A 19,451-nucleotide genomic window follows, 5' to 3' on the forward strand; every position below is an offset into this window, starting at 1 on the left:
TAGTTTCAGTTTAACTGAATCAAACTGGGCAGCAGCGAGTAGAAAGAGACAGAGGAACTCACAGAGTGTAGCAAATATCTAGTCTGGTCTTAGCCACGATGCTCTCATCCCATCAGCGATTTCAGAACCCAGTAATCAGCAGCTTTAAACTACTCACCATTTGTAAAGGGAATTTCCTCCCCCACTCCCACCCCTTGCAACCACAAAGTCACAAGAATCTCTAGTTGGTAACTGATGGAAAAAGCTTAGCTAGAGGGGATGGAACATGTGTCTTTATCTCACTCTCTATCAAAAAGCCTTACGTCTGGATTCCCTGTTGCCCTGGTAGCTGCTCCAAACACGAATTACTTATTGACTTTGTATTTGCTTAGCCTTTGTTAGCTAAGTCTTTGTTGTCTCCATAATACCATTAAGGTGAAAAAAGAAAAAGTGATTTAATCTAGCCAGCTAAACAGTCAAAGACATGCTGAGGAGGCCAGAACCAATGACTTATCAAAAGTAGTGTTTGCTTGGGATGGAGGCCAGAGCAGTCTATAAAGTAGGAGCATCTGATTGGGTGAGGAGAGACAAGCATGGAGATGATTAAAGGGCGAGCTGGGAGGGGGTTGCTCAGCAAGGGGCCTGTGTTGGGGTAAGTAAGTCACAGTACATAGCACAGGCAGCTTGTGGCTCTGAGATACAAAGCTCTGGCTTGGGGAAACCAAAATGCCTGAAGTGGAGGAAGCTGGGAGATGGAGGGCCCCTGGCAGTGCCTCTGAAGATGTACCTGGACATCTTTAAATGTCCTCTTGGGAAGCAACACAAAGCAGGTATCTACATGGCAAAAGTGCATCAAGTTGGCACAGCACCAGGGTAGGATGCCACTTAAGTGGCAACTGTGGTCCTAATTGCCAACTCCTCCTTGAGACTGAAAGAAGCGGTGATGTAGCTGAAAGCTTATATAATTTTTCCGACCACAGCTGGCCGAAAGGTATTGCCTTCTGCGGACAAACACTCAGGAACAAAGCTTTGTTGCTAAGCACAGACTGAAGTGCAAACATCTGCTGCTGGAAGGGAGAATGATGCTGGTACCAGGAGGAGAAGGACGGAGACGCTTGTACGTACAGTGCATGTGGATTCTACCGCTCCTACCAAAGGGCTTAGACATGATTCCAGTAGAGGTTTGGCTGAACTCTTGGTTTGTCAATAGATGTGAGGCACATGGAGAATCTGGACCACCACCCTGAGCTTTTATCACCTCAAACCACAAGGGCTCAGAAGCGCTTTTAGGGGTACCCGGACAGGGTGATTATCACCCTCCTGCTCATCGAATTGGGAGGGCTGCCTCCCCGACACACCAGCCATGATGCTCCCATCCGTGATTGGTGGTCTCACACCAGGGCTTCCTTAGCCAAGCCAAGCCTTTACCGTCTGCGAGGGCAATGATCTGAGGGCAGAGGGGGTGTGCAAAGCCGAGCCCCTTCCCTCGTCCCCTAAGGAGTCAGCAACACCAAGAAAGGAGCTAGGTTCAAGCGCTAAAAAACTACTTTTTGCAAAGCCAGCCTTTTGGTTGCAGGTTGGCTTTAATCAGCGCGCGCTCATCTGACAGGGTTTTACCTCCAGGTTTTGCTGTGCCGGGGGCAAGCACGATGAGGGACCGTCGATAGGGCACCGGTGGCCTCCCCGGACGCGGCGCGCAGCAGCAGCTGCCACCGCGGCTCTGCCTCCGCGTCCTCCAGCTCCTCCCGCCCGCCCGCCCGCCGCAGCTCCGCATTTCCTGGGGAGGCCGGCGCCGCTGCCAGGTGGGTGAGTGCGCTGGGGAGCCGCGCTGGGCTTTTGGGGGGGGCTCGGCGGGATGATGGGGGCCGGGGCCGGGGCGAGCCCCCCGCGCTGCCCCGGGGGAGCCGGGGGCGGCGGTGCACTCTGCCCTGCGTGGATCCCCGCTCCTCTCTCGCATCTGCCTTCCCGGCTCCTTCCAGCTGGCCCCAAGCAGCTCGCTCTGTATTAAAGAAAGATTTGTTTGCAGGAAGGCTCGTAAACCAAGCAAGACCTCATGGTGGTGTTTATTTAGCTCATAGTGCCTGTCTCTTCCCCCCTGCCCCGCTGTCGGCTTGCAGCACATCTCTGGAACGGCTCTCGCGTCTCTCTCGCATCTCCAGCAGCGTGCCCCGGAGCAACCCCGCGATGGTTCGGCCACCCAGGTTTGTCCAGGCAGGCCTCTTCCCGCCACCACCGCTGCCCGTGGCGGGCCGGCCAGAGCGGGTAGCTGAGGTCCCCCTCCCACAGCGCGGTTGCAGAGGTGCTTAGCGACGGTTTGCCCTTGGCTGTGAGTTTTCCAGTCCTGGCTTGCTGAGCCCAGTCACCCCACAGGCCATCAGCACTGCTGGCTGCTTTGCGTGCGGGTTGGGAATGGGCTGGTGCCTGGCTGAAGCCCCCTCACCCGTGCAGGAGCTCCTCAAGGCACTCATGGTCTGCTTTGGAGGTCTTTGGCACATGTGGTTTTGGATACTTGCTCCCTGAAATCTCCATCTTTGCTGCTGAGCTTAATTTGTCTGTCCTGAATGTAGCGTGAAAAGAGCATTTGACAAGAGTAACTCATAATTCATTTATGTGGGGGGAGGATTCTTCGGTTACTACTCACAGTTGCAGTTTTGCCTACACCTGCTTTTCTCAAAATGACCGATGTTCCTGCCGTGTATATTTTGGTTACTCTCACTTCCATGATGAACACCAGCTTACTGTGGACTTAAAAGGGCAGGTTGCTAAATTTTGCGTTATTGTGAAAAACGGTGCTCCTTTACAATTAACCTGCTGCTTATGGAAGACGTGGTTTTTGTCTGAACATATTTTTTCTTTCTTCAGTGTAAATCATTACTGGTGAGTAGCATTTTGCATTTCTCCTTATGTTTGTCTTCGGTTGCACCAGCCATTCTTCTTTTTTCACCATGCCTCAGCAGGCAGATGAGAGAGAGAGGGCAGATTTAGGCATCTCAGAGCGAAAGTTCATATTTGCTAATCTGATATTCAATCTTCTGAAGCTGTGGGATGATATGTGTATTTTTTTCTAGTCCGGAAAGTTTTTTAGATTTTAGATGATCTTGCTGTAAGACTTGCAGTAAGGACTTTAAATAAGAAAAGAAGAGCACATGCACGTGTTAAACCTGTCCTGCAGCCCAATTTTGACACTTCCAGTTGCTGGCAAAAAAAGTATTTGCCCGTGACATTTCTGTTCTGTCCGTATCAAGGGACCCGATTGTACCAGCTGGGACCACTGGTTGTGTGCGTGTGTCTGCACGTGCGTGCGCTCCCTGGCATAGGACTTGCTGTATGTCCTTGGGGCTCTCACATACCTTTTATTTCTTCTCACTACTATGTCCGTTAGTAGTGCAGGAGGCCAGAGGAAGTACAGGCAGGGCCGCCTTAACGATTTCTCACTGGAGCTGATGTGTTATTTAGGAGGACGTAGCACCCTACTGTAGGAAGCCCTGTTGCCTCGCTTGTTTAGGAGACGTGCTTCCGGATAACAGCAGCCCCATCCTGCCCCGTGGGGCCAGGCAGCCTCCAGAGCCCTTGCACGGAGAGCAGGCAGCCTGGGAGATCCCCCAGTGGTGTGTGGCGGGTGGCGATAGCCAGCGGGGCTCGTCTTGATGGCTGTTTCTTATCTTTACTTTCTTGGCGCGGTGACACGGGTGCCCGCAGCTGATTACGGAGGAGGTCGGGAACGCGCCTGCTGCTCACGTTGACTGCCTTCAGCTTTCCTCTCGCACGGCTGCCGCTTCCGCTAGCGGAGCACAAAGCCCTTATTTCCTTTAGGTTTAGGCGTTCAGACAGCTCTAAGTGACACGCCAGCCCGCGCAGGAGTAGGCGGCAGGCGCCGTGAACGCAGAGCGTTTCTCGGGGCACGCCGATGTCGGCTGCAGGCGTTGCTGCCTCCCTGCACCGCTCTCCGCGAGGCGTTAGGAGCCCTCGCCCCGGGCTGCGCGTGCAGAGCCTCTTCTTCTTCCTTCCCATTCCTGCGCCGAAACAACAGCGGTTTTGTTTGGATAGCCGGGGCGTTGGTAACACGGCTCTGGGCCACATAACGAGCTCTCTTTAGCCGCTGGAAAACATCTAATACACATTTCCTCCCTATTAAAAGCTGGACAAGAGCCGGAACTTAATGAGACATGTTTCCTGCAGCTGCTGAGCTGCATGCAGCATAGATGCCCTGTAATGAAGGTCATCAAACACTCCACAAAAAGGCCTCTTTGTGAAACATCAGCGGTCGACAGCGTTACTTTTAAGCTTCTGCTTTGGTAAGTTTTTCCCTATGGATGTTGTAAATAGCAAAGATAACAAAACACAGAGGAGATGCCCCGGACCGAAGGAGAAACATTATAGACGTAAGCGGGTGCGTCTTCATGGGTCTGACTCCTGTCGCTGTTAGTATAAGTTTTAGTTAAAACTTTTGAAAATACCACTCCTCTCCCCCGGGGCTGAAAAAGCGCTTCTTCCTATTTACAGCCTCCTCTCACACTGCAAGTATTGACTTGTGCTATACTTTTGCTAAGACAAAGGTTTCTTTGCAAGCGATGATAAAATAGTTTGCCATCATTGTAGTTCGCTTTATCCGACTCCCCCTGACTTAAACAGGCATTTCTTTACCCAAAGGCTCTCGTCCATCCCTCCAGTCAGGAATCCGAGGAGGGTTTTATCCGCTGTCGAAGGTATAAGGTAGGAGGTGAGGAATTAGTATTTTAAAAGAGCAGCAGCACTTGGATGGAGAACCGTGTTGCATGCGCTCCTTTCAAACACACGTTATTTTCCATTGTCCGGGGCAGGCTGCAAGCCTGTAGCCTCTCGCCGTATGTGAAAGGGGGAGCCATGCAGAGGTCTGCCAGAGACCGTTGCATCCAATTGCGCTGCGTGAGAAGGGCATTTCCCCACGGATTCGGATTTGCTTGGAAAAAAGGAACGCTTCGTCTCTATAGATCATAAAAGGTGTCTGGTCTCTCCACAACTGTTGTTCTAAACTCCTTAAAACAGCCATGAAAACTATAAAATAGAACACAGTTCTTACTTCCCTAGAAAGCCACAATTGTTTCCTGTCCCAAAACCATACCAAACGGTCAAAAAGGGGTAATTTAGCATCAGCACCGGCCCCAATCACAAACTCTCCTAGAGGATTTCAAATATTTTGCAGAGGGAAAGATGAAGTTTCCTGCTTTTTCTCCACTTCCAGTTGGACCTTTTGGCTAATGAACAAATCAAACATTAGCTATGAGGAAATGCTACAACATCAATTACCCTTTTTTTAATAAACTCCAAATACTTGCGAATCTAGGAACAGCACAGCAAAGAGTTAATTGCGAAATGCTATCCAAGCAAGTAAGGCTCAGTCACTGCAGACAGCCTGAAGCCGGATATGGAGCCTAGGCAATGAAGGCAATATATTCAAATAGAAAGCTTTACGTATGTAAATATAGCTTTAACACCAGCAGCAGCCACTCTGTCTCAGACAGGGCAGTTTTTCAGTTGTACAGAAGCCAGACCTGAATCCTTGACTCAAGTGGTTTTCTCTGAAATGTTATTTTTTTAATTCATTTTAGCCAGGCAGAAAAGAAAGGATATGCTGCCAGCACTTCTGATTGTGGGGACGTCCCTGGCCTCTAGGCCACCGTTCTGGGGAGAATAGAGCTTTATTTTCTTTCCGCTGGTTCTGGCCACTCTTGGAGGCAGGACGCTGGGCTGAGCAGTTGCTCGGGACTGGTCCAGGGTGAGCATGAGCATCTTGGGTCGGCCGGCATATCTGCAGCTCCTTGTTTGCAAGCTGCAATTCAAAGCTTCCAGGAGGATTTTCCAGGAATTGTTTTTCAGCCTGTGCTGTTGTACTTTTTGCTAGCCTAGAGCTGGGCTAATTGGTGAGATTTGGCATTTACCTCCTTACCAGGCAATTGAAAACACTGCCTGCTGGGGCTTGGGGTGTTTTCTTTTTCTCTTGTTTTAAGTATGGTTTTTATTTTAAACTGCACTGTGGTTTAGACTCACAAATCAATAGAATGTCTTTCCTTTCAGATGATAATCTGCTGTTTGTTGGAGCCTATGGAGGAAAGCTGGATGCTGCTGGGAGGTAACGTCTCATTGAACTGAGCTCAGCCTAACTGCAGCTCCTCACCTCTGCATAAGAAGGGGCAAAGTCAGTGCCTTTCCCACTACCAAACCCCATCCTGTTTCTAAAGCAATCTTTGTAAAATCTTGACTTCCTCCCGTCCCAGTTTAGACTCTAGCCCTAGCCTTAATTTTAACTGCAGGGCAGTGAAATCCCTCTGCCAAAAAAAGAATTCCCACTGCTTTCAACCCTCACCCTTGCCCCAGAGCCTTGCAAAAGCCAGCAGCAAAAGTGGTCCTTTTTGTCCAAAGCTTTAATTCTAGCACTGCAAGTGAACTTTGAGCACTGTTCATTTTCAAAGAACACCCAATTGCAAAACGTGTTGGACACAGGTAGTTTGTTCCTGGCTTCTCTCGTGCTCACAGATTGGTATTGTATTGCCTTCTGTATACTGAAGACAAAAAGGCAAAAGGTCTCTCTGAAAGAGTCAGAGAAGGCCCAGAGCACAGCAGCTAAAATAATCAATGGGCAGAGCGGTTGCTTTCAAGGAGACATTGAAAAGGCTGGGACTCTTCAGTTTGGAGAAGAGGGTGTGGGAAAGGGATAAAACTGAGCTTTACAAAATCACAAAGGTGGCAAATAGAGCCAATGCAGAACTGGAACTCACCCAGTCCCACTGTACTCGAGGAAACAAGGAGATAGGTTAAACCAGAGAAGAGAAAGTGCTTCTCTGCGCAGTGGGGAGTGAACTTCTGGATCCTGCCGCTGCAGGAGGCTGTGGAGGCAAATGCAAACGAGAATGGGCAACTTCATGGCCAGTGGGTCCATAAATGGACACTAAAAGGATGAGGCAGGGAGCATTGTAAAGTTGCAGCTGTGGGGGCTGGGAGCATGTGAGAAGGGCTGCAGAAGGCAACCGAGTGCACATGCTCCCCTCTAAATAACTGCTACTTCTGTGCAGATTTTGACACAATCAAATATCAGTGGTGGTTGTCTCTGGCAGATCTTTCTTTTTTTAATCACCAGGGCAAATCGGCCCTCTAAGCTGAATGCAGAAATGACTAGGATCATCTCCCTGAGCTGGAAAGGATGAGGCTCCCCAGTCACTGTGCTGAGTGGCCTTCTCCTTCCTCAGCCCGAGTGTTGCACATGTGGCAAATAATATTATATGGAGCTTTTCTTGGTCTTGTTCACAGATCTGCCCGTCACGCCCAGAACAGCCCTCCCCAGAGCAGGTTGCCGCGGAATGAATTTATCCCTGCTGCAACTCCTTGTGCTGGTTTGAAAGCACCCGCAGGTCTTTACCATGTCAACCCCACTCCGTTTGGCTGTCGCAGGCTGTAAGTACAAGGCTGGAGTCCTGTTTCAGAGGGGGATTCGCGCACTGAGCGCGTGTCACACATCTCTCGTTCAGACTGTGCTGCACACCAGGTACTTCAGAGCAGCCTTCCTGCTCTTCCAGACCCAGGGGAGTTTGAGAGCACACATTTCCAGCATTTCTCTGCTCCCTTTGCATCACTTCTCGGGGCTGCAGCAGTTTCACTGACGGCATGGGCCCCAGGGAGCCATCCCTTGCTTCCTGGCTGAGCGTTACAGCGCGGCAGGCTGCGCGGGGCAGGTGCCTCCCTCCCAACCATCTCAAATGCTTCAGTACCACAGTGCCTGGATATTGCTGCCACCTCTTGCAAGAAGTAGTCCTCCACTGGATGCCTAAGGATTGCTTTCTAGTGAGCGTCTCCCAAGGCCACCACAGTTTCCTTCTCTTACTCTCTGACCTCTCGTACCCTGCTGTGAGTGTCTCTGAGCCTCCCCCCCTCTTTCCTCTTTGCTCCATGCTCAGACCACAGGTTTTCTTTTAGTACCTCTTTAGCAACCAGCCTAGCCTTTTAAACGTGCTAAAAGCAGCTCAAGAATGATAGCTGTGGCAGGTTTGGGGGCTGGAGATGGTGGATGTGACTTTTTGCTTGCTGAGTCCTTTTATGCCAGCAGTTATATACGCCTCCGTTTGGTACAGCCAAGGGTGTGTTTCAGGGTCACGCTTACAGAACGAGCTCCACGTTAGCTTCATTTTCCCATCAGTTCTTCTGTGGAAAATAGAAAACATTTTCAAGACAAATGCCCGTATGTAAGAGCCTTTTCCAATTCCTCTGACTATTAAAAGCAGCTCATTTGCCTGCACCAGAGAGCTGTTGTGTGACTCAGAAGTGCCAGCAAGTGCGTCAGTAGGTGAAGAATTAGCACTTTCCACAAATAGCTCTGGTCTCTGGGTGCCTAAGTGAGAGGCACTGGATTTGCAGTATTTAACCCCCCTCTAAGAGCTTAGGGAGGCCTAAACTGAACACGAGTGTAGGTTTTACAGTGTCCAGAAAGGTGAGCTCTCAGAGGCTGGTTATTTAGCAACCAGGTCTTAGCAGTCCCAACAAAGTGCAGTTCACAGCTTGTTTTCCAAGCAAGGCAGTTCCATTCTGGTGCTGAGGGAACAACTCAGGATGCAGGGGTGAAGCTGCATGGTCCCTGTTTGCAGTTTATGATGTGCAGAAATAGCCTAAGGAGCCAAGATTCCCATCGTTTTCATTCCAAAGGGCAAGGAATCATCTTAACAAGCATTTACATAACAGGTGCACAAACATTTTACAGTTTTTATCTTAAAAAAGGAAGAAGAAAATCAGACATGTGGCATAACATGTTTCAGGAAGACAGTTGGGACCTTGTGCAAAAAAAAAAAAAAAAAAAAAGGTGTACAAACAGTTTAAATTATCCTTTGGCTTTTGCTTCATCACTAACTCATCCTTCTCTGGCATCTCTCCTCTCTCCAGATCTGTTTTTGACTTTGCTGTGGACTTCTGTAGCAGAGAAAAATGTAGAAAGAAGAGTTGTAGCTGAAGGATCCTCTGTACTGTTATATGCACCAGATATCAAGAACGTAAACCTCACTGAGTGGGAATACATAAACAACTCCACCTCTGAATTCATCCTGCAGTACTATGCAGATTTATCATCTCCAACTATCTACTCAGCTTACCAAGGCAGAGTGATTTTCTTTCCAAAGAATGGCTCCCTTCTCTTGCAAAAGCTACAAGAGAAAGACAGTGGGATCTACAAAGCCACAGTTGATCTGATGCAGGATAAAGCTAGGACAACTTTCCTTGAAGTTATCAGTAAGTCAAAAATGTTGAGAAGATGGTTTTCATGGACAAGGAGTCGACAGTCAGTATGACAGAAGAGTCCACATATAACGGACTAACCAGAATAGAGGAGGACTTTCTGGTTTCATCACTGCCTTGAAGGACACAGACTGGAGACCCTAAAAGAGTTGCTAGGAAATGCTAGAGGGTGTTTTGAGACTCAGTCAGGCTGTGAGCTGAATTTCCTTTTGGAGAAATAGGGGTGCATGATGCCTTCATCCCAGAGTGAATGAGATGGGGCAGGGGCACATTCTGGTCCAACTTGGGTTGTCCTCTTCTGCTCTATTTTTTATCTAATTGTTTCATCAAGAACAGGGAAGTGAATGTCATAAAAATCCCCTCAGAGAGGTTATTTCTGCTCAAGTTTGATAAGCAAAACAAATGTCACAGTAATCATTTGAGGAAGTTAGAAGCTACCCTGCCTCCCTGGGCCCTTAGAACTGGGACAGGAAGCTCCTCGGTAGGCAGTCACAGGCTGCGCTGCTGCCTTGCAGACCGCCATTCTAACCTCTTCAGGAACAGAGATCGTGAGGTTAGTCAGATTTACAGACACTCTTCACAGGAGGGTGCATCTTTTCACATAACCGTGGCTGATCATTAGCTCACCTGTGGCTCCCTGCTAACATGCATAGGAGTTCCCCAGGGTAACTACAGGTCTTGGGTGTCTGTAGACCTCCTTCCTTCATACAAGCTTCACCTTTCTCTGTCTCTGAATTTACCTGAAAGATAAACAGAAATGAGAGCTCACCCTGTTTTGAATTGCCCTTTCATAGAGCTTAGCATCGCTATGTGAGCGTACTGCACGTAGGACATCCTGCCGAGGGAAGAAAGACCTAAGGAGCATTAAGTGGAAGTCCAGATGTAGTTAATAACAGCCGTGACTGGTGCAGGTACCTAGGCATTAGATGAGTGAGTGAGTCAGCCCTCCTTTTGCACACAACAAGGGTATCCAGCGTGCAAGGCCTGCTTCACTTTGGCCCATGTGGAGTTTGACCACTATACATGCAGGCAGCTAGGCAGTACCACATTGTTTCTGTGACCCACCCTCTTCTTCCTAGCTATCACTTTCTGTGTGGGAGCAGCCCTTTCCTCCAGGAAACCCCAAGGCAGAGAGTTTCTGGAAAGTCCCTGTCATCATTTTTCAGCGCAACCCCAACTCGCAGCTCTTTCGACTCTGTATCCCTGGGCCCAGAATGCCATGCTTGATCTCTGAGGGCCTGGGGTAGGTTGGCAGCAAGGACCAGGATGTTCGCTTTCCACTGTGAGCTTGGCTCATGTTGCCCTGCTTCTGCAATATCTTCTCTCCCTTCACACTTGGCTGGGACACTTAACCAGCCAGGGCATGAGCAGGAAAGGAAGGGCCTGCTGACTCCCCACAGGGCTGGGCACTTTTGCAGCTCAGTGAGGCCTAATTTTTGACCTCTAAGTTACAAAGAAATGCAATATAAAGGAAGCCTCATACGCCTGGGAGTACTGCCACTCTGCCATCTGTTTTTCAGAGCCTGTGCCCCAGCCTGAGCTCCAGTGCAGTTCCAGCCTGGCAGGTTCACCCATTGAGTTACTCTGCGTGGTACCAAAAGAGAGAGCGAATGCCATCTCCTGGAAGAAGGACGGACGTCCTCTCCCCCTAGAAAGGTGCTATCAGCTCTCTGAAAACATCACTGTGCTGCGGATTAGGAAAGGGGAGAAGGTGGACTGCGGCTCCTACTCCTGCAACGTTAGCAATGTGATAAGCTGGAAGGAAGCAGTGCTGAACCTGAAGTTGGCAGGTTAGTGTTAACCTGAAGTTGGCAGGTTAGTGTTGCTAACTCGCAGTTGGCTGATGCATTAAATGTCAGCTAGCTTGCGCCCATGACTCCGCCAGTGATCTCTGATTTGCTTTGTGTATTTGCATGCCACACCAGACGTGGTCTCCCCTCTCCCTTTCCGGGCAGCAAGTTTTGGCTGCCAACGCTTTGTCTCTGAGAGGCTGCCCTGCCCCAGCAGGGTGCGACTGTCACTCATGGACATTCCCAAGCAAGGAAGGCCCAGGACTCTTCCCACAGGTTTCCCAGCATTTTGCAGTTTCCTGGGACACCCATACCCTGGGTGTTTCTGAGCCATCCTCAGCAGTAGGATTTCATTCTTCCCTTCATTGCAGGTCTCTCGCCTCCTCTACGCCACGCTCAGAGAATGACTGCTGTTGCACTGATGTTTGCTGCAGGCTCTGCGATAGGCTTCATTGTCCTGTGCTGTCAGACAGAGAAGCAAGGATTTGGTAAGTGTCAGACCTGGGCCCTGGTATGCAGGGTGACACCTGAGTTCCCCAAATTAAACCCTTTTCTCTCTGCGGAGGAACAGGACAGATGATGGCAGAAAGCCTTAGCCAAACCTTCTCTCCGGTCTTCCAACTTCAGTCTGTGATGCTTCAGTAGCATGAAGAAAGGGGCTCAGTTCATGCATTCCTTCTTATGTTTCTGTAGCTTGCAAAGGAAATAAAAATTCCTAGACATAGCTCACCCCAAACGGCTTTTTGGAAAGTGGAGCCACTCAAAAATACCACATAACCAAATGTACAGATCCTTCCTCTCCTGTCCCTTGGACATTCTTAGGAAGAAGTAAAAAGTACAGGACTTGGAGATTATCAAACATGGGAAGAGCCTTCTCACTAGAGGGTACTTAGAGCTGACTAAAGAGCATGTACTGTGCTGAAGAGCGCTGGTTTCAGTGACCAAGCACACTGGTCATGACTTGACATACTGCTGTAGATCCGTATCCCAAGAAACTCACAGGTTAAAATGGGTACTTCAGTAACAACAAGTTACTTAACAGCGACTGGTAACAACAAGTCTCTTAGTCAAGAGAAAACAAACTTAAAGACATAGCCAACAGCAAGTCCTCCCCCACACATTTTTTGAAACCTGCTAATACACTCTTATACCCACCAAGAATAGTCTCAAGAATAGCACAGACCATCTGGAGAACAGAGGAGAGTCCTCCAACTGGCAAGAATGTTGTCCCATGTGTATTTGTCTCTTAATATTACACTGTTGACATTTGAAGGTTGTAGTGTTAGTTCTTGCCTTCGGGGTAGTCTCTTCGGAGGAGTTTGCCATGCCTGGTGTATGTGACAAGAACTTGTACCACAATGAAATGAGTCTCCATCATCCATCACTTGTCAGGTCATTATAGAAAGCAAAAACTGGGCAGATGTGTTGTAAAGGTGTGTTTGACCTGCTGAAAAGTAGCTCTGCAGAGAAGGACCTGGGAGTCCTGGTGGACAAGTTAAACATGAGCCAGCAGTGTGCCCTTGTGGCCAAGAAGACCCATGGGATCCTGGGGTGCATTAGGCAGAGTGTTGCCAGCAGGTCGAGGGAGGTGATCCTGCCCCTCTCCTCAGCCCTGGGGAGGCCTCACCTGGGGTACTGTGTCCAGTTCTGGGCTCCCCAGTACAAGAGAGACATGGTACTCCTGGAGAGAGTCCAGCAGAGGGCTACCAAGATGATTAGAGGGCTGGAGCACCTCTCCTAGGAAGAAAGACTGCAAGAGCTGGGCCTGTTCAGCCTGGAGAAGAGAAGGCTGAGAGGCGATCTCATCAACGTGTACAAGTATCTGAAGGGGGAGTGCCAAGAGGATGGGGCCAGTCTCTTCTCCGTGGTGCCCAGCAACAGGACAAGAGGCAATGGGCAGAAACTGAACCACAGGAAGTTCCACCTAAACCTGAGGAAAAACTTCTTGACTGTGAGGGTGACAGAGCATTGGAACCAGGTTGCCCAGAGAGGTTGGGCAGTCTCCTTCGCTGGAGATATTCAAACCCGGTCTGGACGTGATCCTGGGAAATATGCTCTAGAGGACCCTGCTTGAGCAGGGAGGTTGGACTAGATGATCTCCAGAGGTCCCTTCCAACCTAAACGATTCTGTGAAAGTCTGTCTAAAGAGATGGAATTGATGTCTGATTCAGAATGGAACAATCCCAAATCTGGCTGATTTCTCATGGCTTCTTTGAAATCAAACAAAGCATCCTAAAGTTCCCCAGGTTTTCTCTTCTTTTTTTTTATACCTCATAAGAATTAAGTTCTGCACAAAGAAAATATGTGCTTTGCGTTCACCTTCCCTTTGCAGGCGGTACCATTCCTGCTACTTGTGTGCTACTGATCTTTCACTAGGGTGCATTTTCCTTTTTCCTAGGAAAGGAAGTGGGGAGATGGATGACTGTGGCCATGCAAGGACTGGTGTGCATCTCCTCTCTTCTCCTGCTTGCCACCTCTATCGTCTGGATGCAGCAAGAAGGTAGGATCTCACTGTGACTCATTCACTTAATCTGATTTGGGTTTTAGTGCTTTGCTTTCTCTTCTTTGTTTTCAAGGTAGCATCTTTGATCTAGTGATATTTGATTTAGAGAAACTGAAGTTAAGAGTTCACTGCTCTGTCTCCAGACTCCTCTCTCTCTCTGCTGTTGCACTGATGTTTGCTGCAGGCTCTGCGATAGGTTTCATTGTCCTGTGCTGTCAGACAGAGAAGCAAGGATTTGGTAAGTGTCAGACCTGGGCCCTGGTATGCAGGGTGACACCTGAGTTCCCCAAATTAAACCCTTTTCTCTCTGCGGAGGAACAGGACAGATGATGGCAGAAAGCCTTAGCCAAACCTTCTCTCCGGTCTTCCAACTTCAGTCTGTGATGCTTCAGTAGCATGAAGAAAGGGGCTCAGTTCATGCATTCCTTCTTATGTTTTCCTCTTTTAAAACCTGGGTGCTACCATGGTCTTCTTGCACTCTTCAAGTACCACTATCCCTTCTCCAGGACTTCTCAGAGATGAAAACTGGCTTTGAAACCACTTCCACCAGTCCTTTAGGGACCTTGGATGAATAACACGTAGCCCAGCTGTTCTAAAACTAGCCAGCATATCCAAGTACTCCTTAGCCAGTTCTTCCCTCTTCTAGGCTGAGGCCTAGGGTAGCTGTCATGCCATGGGTGCTCATTTACTAACAAAAAGCTGCAAACAGATGTTAAGACAAACAAGAAAAAAAAACTCTGAAACATGTGGGTCATCTCCTTGTTCTGCTGTATTGCACCAGGCAACAGATCCTGCACTAAAGGCACAGTGGTTCCTTGCAAGATCCTTGAGAAGCAAAGTTTCCCCATCCTTTTCTCAGACCACTGCCTCAGCCACAAAAAGCATTTCAATCTTAAATTCTGGTTTAATTCTGCCTCCCACAGGTCCTTCTGCTGCCTTCATATTGCTCGGACTTTTCCTCTTTGCTACGATAATAGCTCTCCTCATCACAGCAACACTAGTGCACAGACCAGCAGCTCTCAACCATTTCAAGACCAAAACATGTGAGTTGCTGTTTATGATCTAAATCACTGACAGAAAAGGCTTGTTAAGAGTCTAAGAGTAAACTCTTCAGTTTTTCACTGCCAGGAAAGACCTGGCGCACATCTAATGGTGCACATCTGGAGACTTTGGCCATGGCTTGCTTGCTTGCCCACCAAAGCTCATCTCTACATGTGAGCCTGTATCCCTTATGTGTTTCCGTCTCATTTCTCAGTAGTTTTCCCCTCTTCTAGGGCACCATGTCATCCAGGTCACTGCAGGCCCCACAGCAGCGATTGTCCTCATGCTGTTCGCTAACCTCCTGCTCCACAATATCCAACAGCTACATGGTAAGGGGTGAGCCAGGTTTCTACCGCTTCTTCCCTTGCTCGTCTTTGTTGTGGGAGCAGTGGGATACCTGGGAGGGATTGGCAGGCGTGAGCCTCACGTCATGGCTTCACCCAAGCCAGAGAGAGTCCTTAGGTAGCTTTGCACAGTTGGCCCTGCAAGAAGGCAAATCTAAGGCTTGTTGTAGTTAACCTAGTCTTTGGTGGTGGTGGCTCAGGGATTCCCCTCTCTGTTTCATAGGAAGGCTCTGGATTAAATTCAGGTCACAAGCATTCAAGAGGGATGTTGGCCAAAGGGCCAAACACTGACCAGTTCTCACTTTCTCTTCTGCAGAGCGAGGCTGTTCGAAGCCTGTTGATCTGACAGCCAGCTTCATCCTTGCTGCTGCAGTAACCCTGTTTACGCTGCTGGCCTTCCTATGGTGTAAGTAGCCCCGTGGTTTTCTTCCAGGGATTGTGTGATCATAATTAACTGCTCTTGGCCACTTGGACCCTTACTCTCAGCTGTCATCCCTCCCCTGCTCCAGCCATTCTGGCAGTGATCAGAGCCTGGCAGTGGATCTTGCAGAAAGATGCTTTTAGTTTAAAAAAAAAAAAAAAAAAAAAAGCTAGATTTTTTTAATAGGCCCTTGACCCTTCAGAGAGTGACTAAAGCAGCTGCAGACCCAGCGCTGATGGCAGTTTGATGTCCAGCCTTTTAGGAAAGGCACAGTAGGGTGCGGGTCTCTATCTGCCAGTCCTTGCCAACAACTTTGCTTTGCCCATGGATGCGCAAGTAGGAGTTTCCGGAACCTGAGTTACTTCTCCAGAACACCCTGCTGTTGCTTTCCCTGGCGATAGCAATACTCCGTTCCAAAAACCTCAGCTACAGCAGGGTTTGAAAGAACTGTTCTGACCTGGCAAGGATGTGTTTGGGAATGTGTAATGACTCATCAGGGAGCTGACCAGTTGTCCCAAGAAAAACTGGCTCTTGCAGATTAAGTTCGTTCAACTCATTTTCTGAGCCTCCAGCTCTGGGGTGGGAGGGAAGAGATCAAGAAGGCTTTTCTACGTCTCACATGTTTCTTCAGTTGTTCTTTGGAAGTTTCTGGTTTCTGTAGCCTTCCCACAAGAACCCCCTTGTTTGCATGAATAGCAGTTGCATTTGTCTTCCCCTGCACAGGCTATGTGGTGTCTCAGTCTTAGGGGCCATCCTAGTCCTTTCAGAAGGCCCCTTTCTGCTCTTCTGCTCACTCGGGAGTTCTATGGCAGCGCCTGCCTTGCTACCCGCCTGAGGAGTAACATGCACCTTGAATGCACCTTCAGGCTTTTGGGCTTTGTGGAAGTGCTGGCTTAGCTCTTGGGATCACCTTTAGCTTCTCAGGGGAAGGAAGGCCCTCTAGAAGATTGAGAGGAGAGTATGATACTTCCACAGAGAGCATTTCTGTGCATTTCAGAGCCTAAAATATAGGAAACATTGCACAGATTCAGTAAACCCAAAAGGAGCCAGTTTAGAGCCATGTAACAAGTTGAGGCAGCTTGCAAGTGAGGAGGGTGTCTGTAGACAGAAGTCCATTCTCCCTGCTTCATTCTTGCTCTCCTCTCTGCTGTCCCTCCCAAACAAGGATCTCCTGGTTTTGGAAACAGAGGGGCTTAGCCGAAGTGAAAGGCTGCAATTTCCATTTCTCTCTGCAGCCAGATTTCTTTTAGAGGTGCTCACAGAGTGTGAGGTGCTGGCTAAAATGCCTGAGTGTTGTTGGAAATCTAAGTGGCAAGAGTTATTTGGCCTCTCCTTCCTTTGCAGATGACAAGAATAAAAAGAACAAGAAGATACTCCAGGACACCCAGGAGAAAACACGTGGCACGACTACCTCGGTAACTCACCGCTATTAACTGGCGATTTTGAATTTCTTCTTTCCTAGCTATTGCAAATCTGTTTTACTTAATTTACGTTAAACTCTTGATTAATGTGGGGCTGCCACAAGCTCCGATTTACAGTTTTAAAAAACTGGTTGATCTCCTCTAGCAGTTTTTGCCGGAAATATTCGCAAGGAAGTGTCCATCTGCCTTCCCAGTGAATGCTATAGGCTTTGTCCTCATTTTGGCAGCTTTGGGGGAGGGCAAAACTGGCCCGATGGTGACCAGAGGCAGTAGTTCCGCCCAGTCCTATGGGCCCTACGGGTTCAAGCGTGCCACTTTGATGCTGCTGCGTGCTAAGGAGCTTTCCTGGGTTTTGCTGCTCAGTGGACAACACTGCTTCTTCTCCTGAGCCCTGCAGTTTCAGGTGCCTGTACTGGCACTGCGGACATGTGCTCGGCTGCCCTTTTGGGCAGGTGCCTGGAGGAAGGTGTTAGTGTCCTGAGTACGCCGCCGCTTCTCAGGGTTGCCCTACCCTGAGGGAGGAACTGCCCTGTTAATTTGTTTTTTAGATAAGAGTGAGATAAGGCTAGGGGGACTAAAAACACCTTGCTCTTCTACCACACCCAACCCAGAAACAGCTACTACACATAGTTACAAGAAAGACATGAAAGAAAACTACAGGTCCCTTGACTGTAAGCGTGGCTCTAAACGATCACACCTCCATTCCTACTTCATGTTCTCCCTCTTCCTCCCATCTCTGTCCTGGAGACGCCTCCCCTCCCTCCCACCGCAGCCTTGCCAGCACTCAGGCCCTCTGCGCCTGAGGCCAACTTGCCGCCAATGCACCTTAGTGTTACAAGCTGCCTCCTTTCTCTGGAGATGCAAGAAGGCTTTGGGAGATTAGGGGACTCCTCCTTACCTGGTTCAGTTGTCCTCCCACTGCTTACTCAGTGTGCGAAGTCGAAGCGTGAGGCATCTCCAGCAGCTGATCCTTAGGCTGGGTATCAGCCTGGAGAGCGATGCCAGCATCCCGGCATTTCTGCAGCGCTCATGCACACACAGCCTGGGCCCTTCTCCCCCTCTGGTAGGTGGTCACATTGTGCAGGGATTTACTGTCCCTGTCCAGGCCAACATCTGGGGATGATTTGAGGGACTGAGACATTTGAGATGAGAGTAACAGCTCTGTGTGCCCGGGGGTATTAGCCCCTGGGCAGGGACAGCCAGCCACAGGTTGCTGCCTGCCTCACAGGCACGTGGGTTGCTATTTGGTGCTTTACAGACTGACTTTAAAGCTCCTGGTTGTTACTCAGACTCAGAATCCCTTTTATACCTCCAGAGGACGTGGCAGCATGTGCGTACGGCCAGATGAGCAAGCGCTTGTCAAGGCAACTCCCTGACCAAGCATCTTGCTACCCGCTAGTCGCCAGGAACTGGCTGGCTGGCCACATCCCCTGTAGCAGGGCTGGACGCCTCCACGGATGAAGCCGGAGCCATCGCAGGGTGTGCACGCAGGATACAGTCCCGGGTGTTTTTTAGCAGGTGCAGGAAGAACTCCAAGGACAAAATCAGGAAGAGGAGTAAGGAGTCATTCCTCTGACAACCGGAAAGCTCTGCTCACACACCACGGGCAGCAGGAAGGAGCCCCATGGAGCCAGAAAAATGCCATTTATAACAAGGCAATAGTAAGCTCCAGTTGTACCCCAGCACTAGCTGGGCAATGCTTTTGGCATAAACACTTGGTAAAACGTTACCACCCTGCTCTCCTCACTTTAGCTCCAGGTGACACCTCCTACTTTTCCTACCACCGCGCTCCGGGGCCTCCACTACAGCAAAAGCGATTTACCCTTTTGCTGCCAGCAAAATACCTGCTTGGTATTTATTACGATATGAAGCAACGAGGTACCACGTTCCTCAACCGCTGGCCGAGCCACCCTCCCTGTGCTTTTGTTCCTGAAGCTTTAACTTTGCCCTGTTTCAGCCTCAGCAGAGCTCTGCCCAGCTCCGCGCATGGGGCGATCTCCGTGTCGCTGCATGCGTGCCCTGCCGCTTTCCAGGCTGCTCCCCTTTTGTGCCTGTGATGAACGCACCTCCCTCTTTGAAGTAAAGCAATGAGTCAGGCTGTTAATTCTCGGGGGCAGGTGCCCTCGCCACCCTTGCTGCCACGTCCTCGTGCTGCCCCGGGATTTGTGCCTTCTGCAGGGCAAACCTCCAGCACGGCGCAGCCAGGCCAGCGCTCCCCTGGCAGCGGGCAGGGCTCAGGTCTTTTCACCAGCCCGATGAAGCCCTCCCCTCTAGGCTGCGTTGCCCTCAGTTTTGCGCGACGAGCTGCCCCCTGCCATACTGCCTTCCCCGGAAAACTTAGTCCCGTCCCTCGTGCACATGTCGTACCCCTGCTCCTTTCCTTTCTCAGTTGCTCACCAGCTCCTCCACGCCACGCTCCACACTTGTTGCTTTGGGAAGAATAACTAGCCTTTGGGATGGATGACTAGGAGAGACAGCTCCGTCGCAGTCTGTGTGTGCCTTATGGGCTCTCCAGGGTGGGGGGAGAGGGTGCGTATTTTAAAGCATCCCTGAACTAGACTGGCCTTAGACAATTCCCCATCCAAGCGACTCTTAATTGACCTCGCATTCATGATGTGGCCTTCAGTTGTTGTGGTCCTTTCCCGGTTTCGGGATTTTAGCCAGAGTTGGAGTATGTTCTGTCAAGGTCCTCTCTTCTTT

The 19,451-nt window shown here is 49.7% G+C and overlaps 1 protein-coding gene across 50 annotated transcripts; it reads left to right on the forward strand.

The window, feature by feature from the left end:
- Positions 1–1,369: 1,369 nt before the first annotated feature.
- Positions 1,370–18,625, forward strand: LOC104153880 (hepatic and glial cell adhesion molecule-like). Of its 50 annotated transcripts, none has more exons than XM_068956553.1 (16): positions 1,370–1,505; positions 1,603–1,785; positions 2,006–2,180; positions 4,118–4,274; positions 4,630–4,699; positions 6,034–6,088; positions 7,264–7,407; positions 8,884–9,225; positions 10,752–11,021; positions 11,393–11,509; positions 13,420–13,521; positions 14,448–14,567; positions 14,799–14,894; positions 15,226–15,315; positions 16,675–16,745; positions 18,067–18,625. In XM_068956553.1, exons 7-16 carry the CDS (start codon positions 7,374–7,376, stop codon positions 18,097–18,099), a joined length of 1,275 nt encoding a protein of 424 aa, XP_068812654.1. In that variant the 5' UTR covers positions 1,370–1,505; positions 1,603–1,785; positions 2,006–2,180; positions 4,118–4,274; positions 4,630–4,699; positions 6,034–6,088; positions 7,264–7,373; the 3' UTR covers positions 18,100–18,625. The 50 variants fall into 50 exon arrangements, with proteins under 50 accessions (XP_068812654.1, XP_068812621.1, XP_068812646.1 ...); XM_068956520.1 differs by having other exon boundaries at positions 18,267–18,625; XM_068956545.1 differs by having other exon boundaries at positions 4,630–4,692; positions 18,270–18,625.
- Positions 18,626–19,451: the final 826 nt, after the last annotated feature.

This window comes from Struthio camelus, chromosome 11 (genome assembly GCF_040807025.1).
Source record: "Struthio camelus isolate bStrCam1 chromosome 11, bStrCam1.hap1, whole genome shotgun sequence".
Taxonomy (NCBI): Eukaryota; Metazoa; Chordata; class Aves; order Struthioniformes; family Struthionidae; genus Struthio; species Struthio camelus.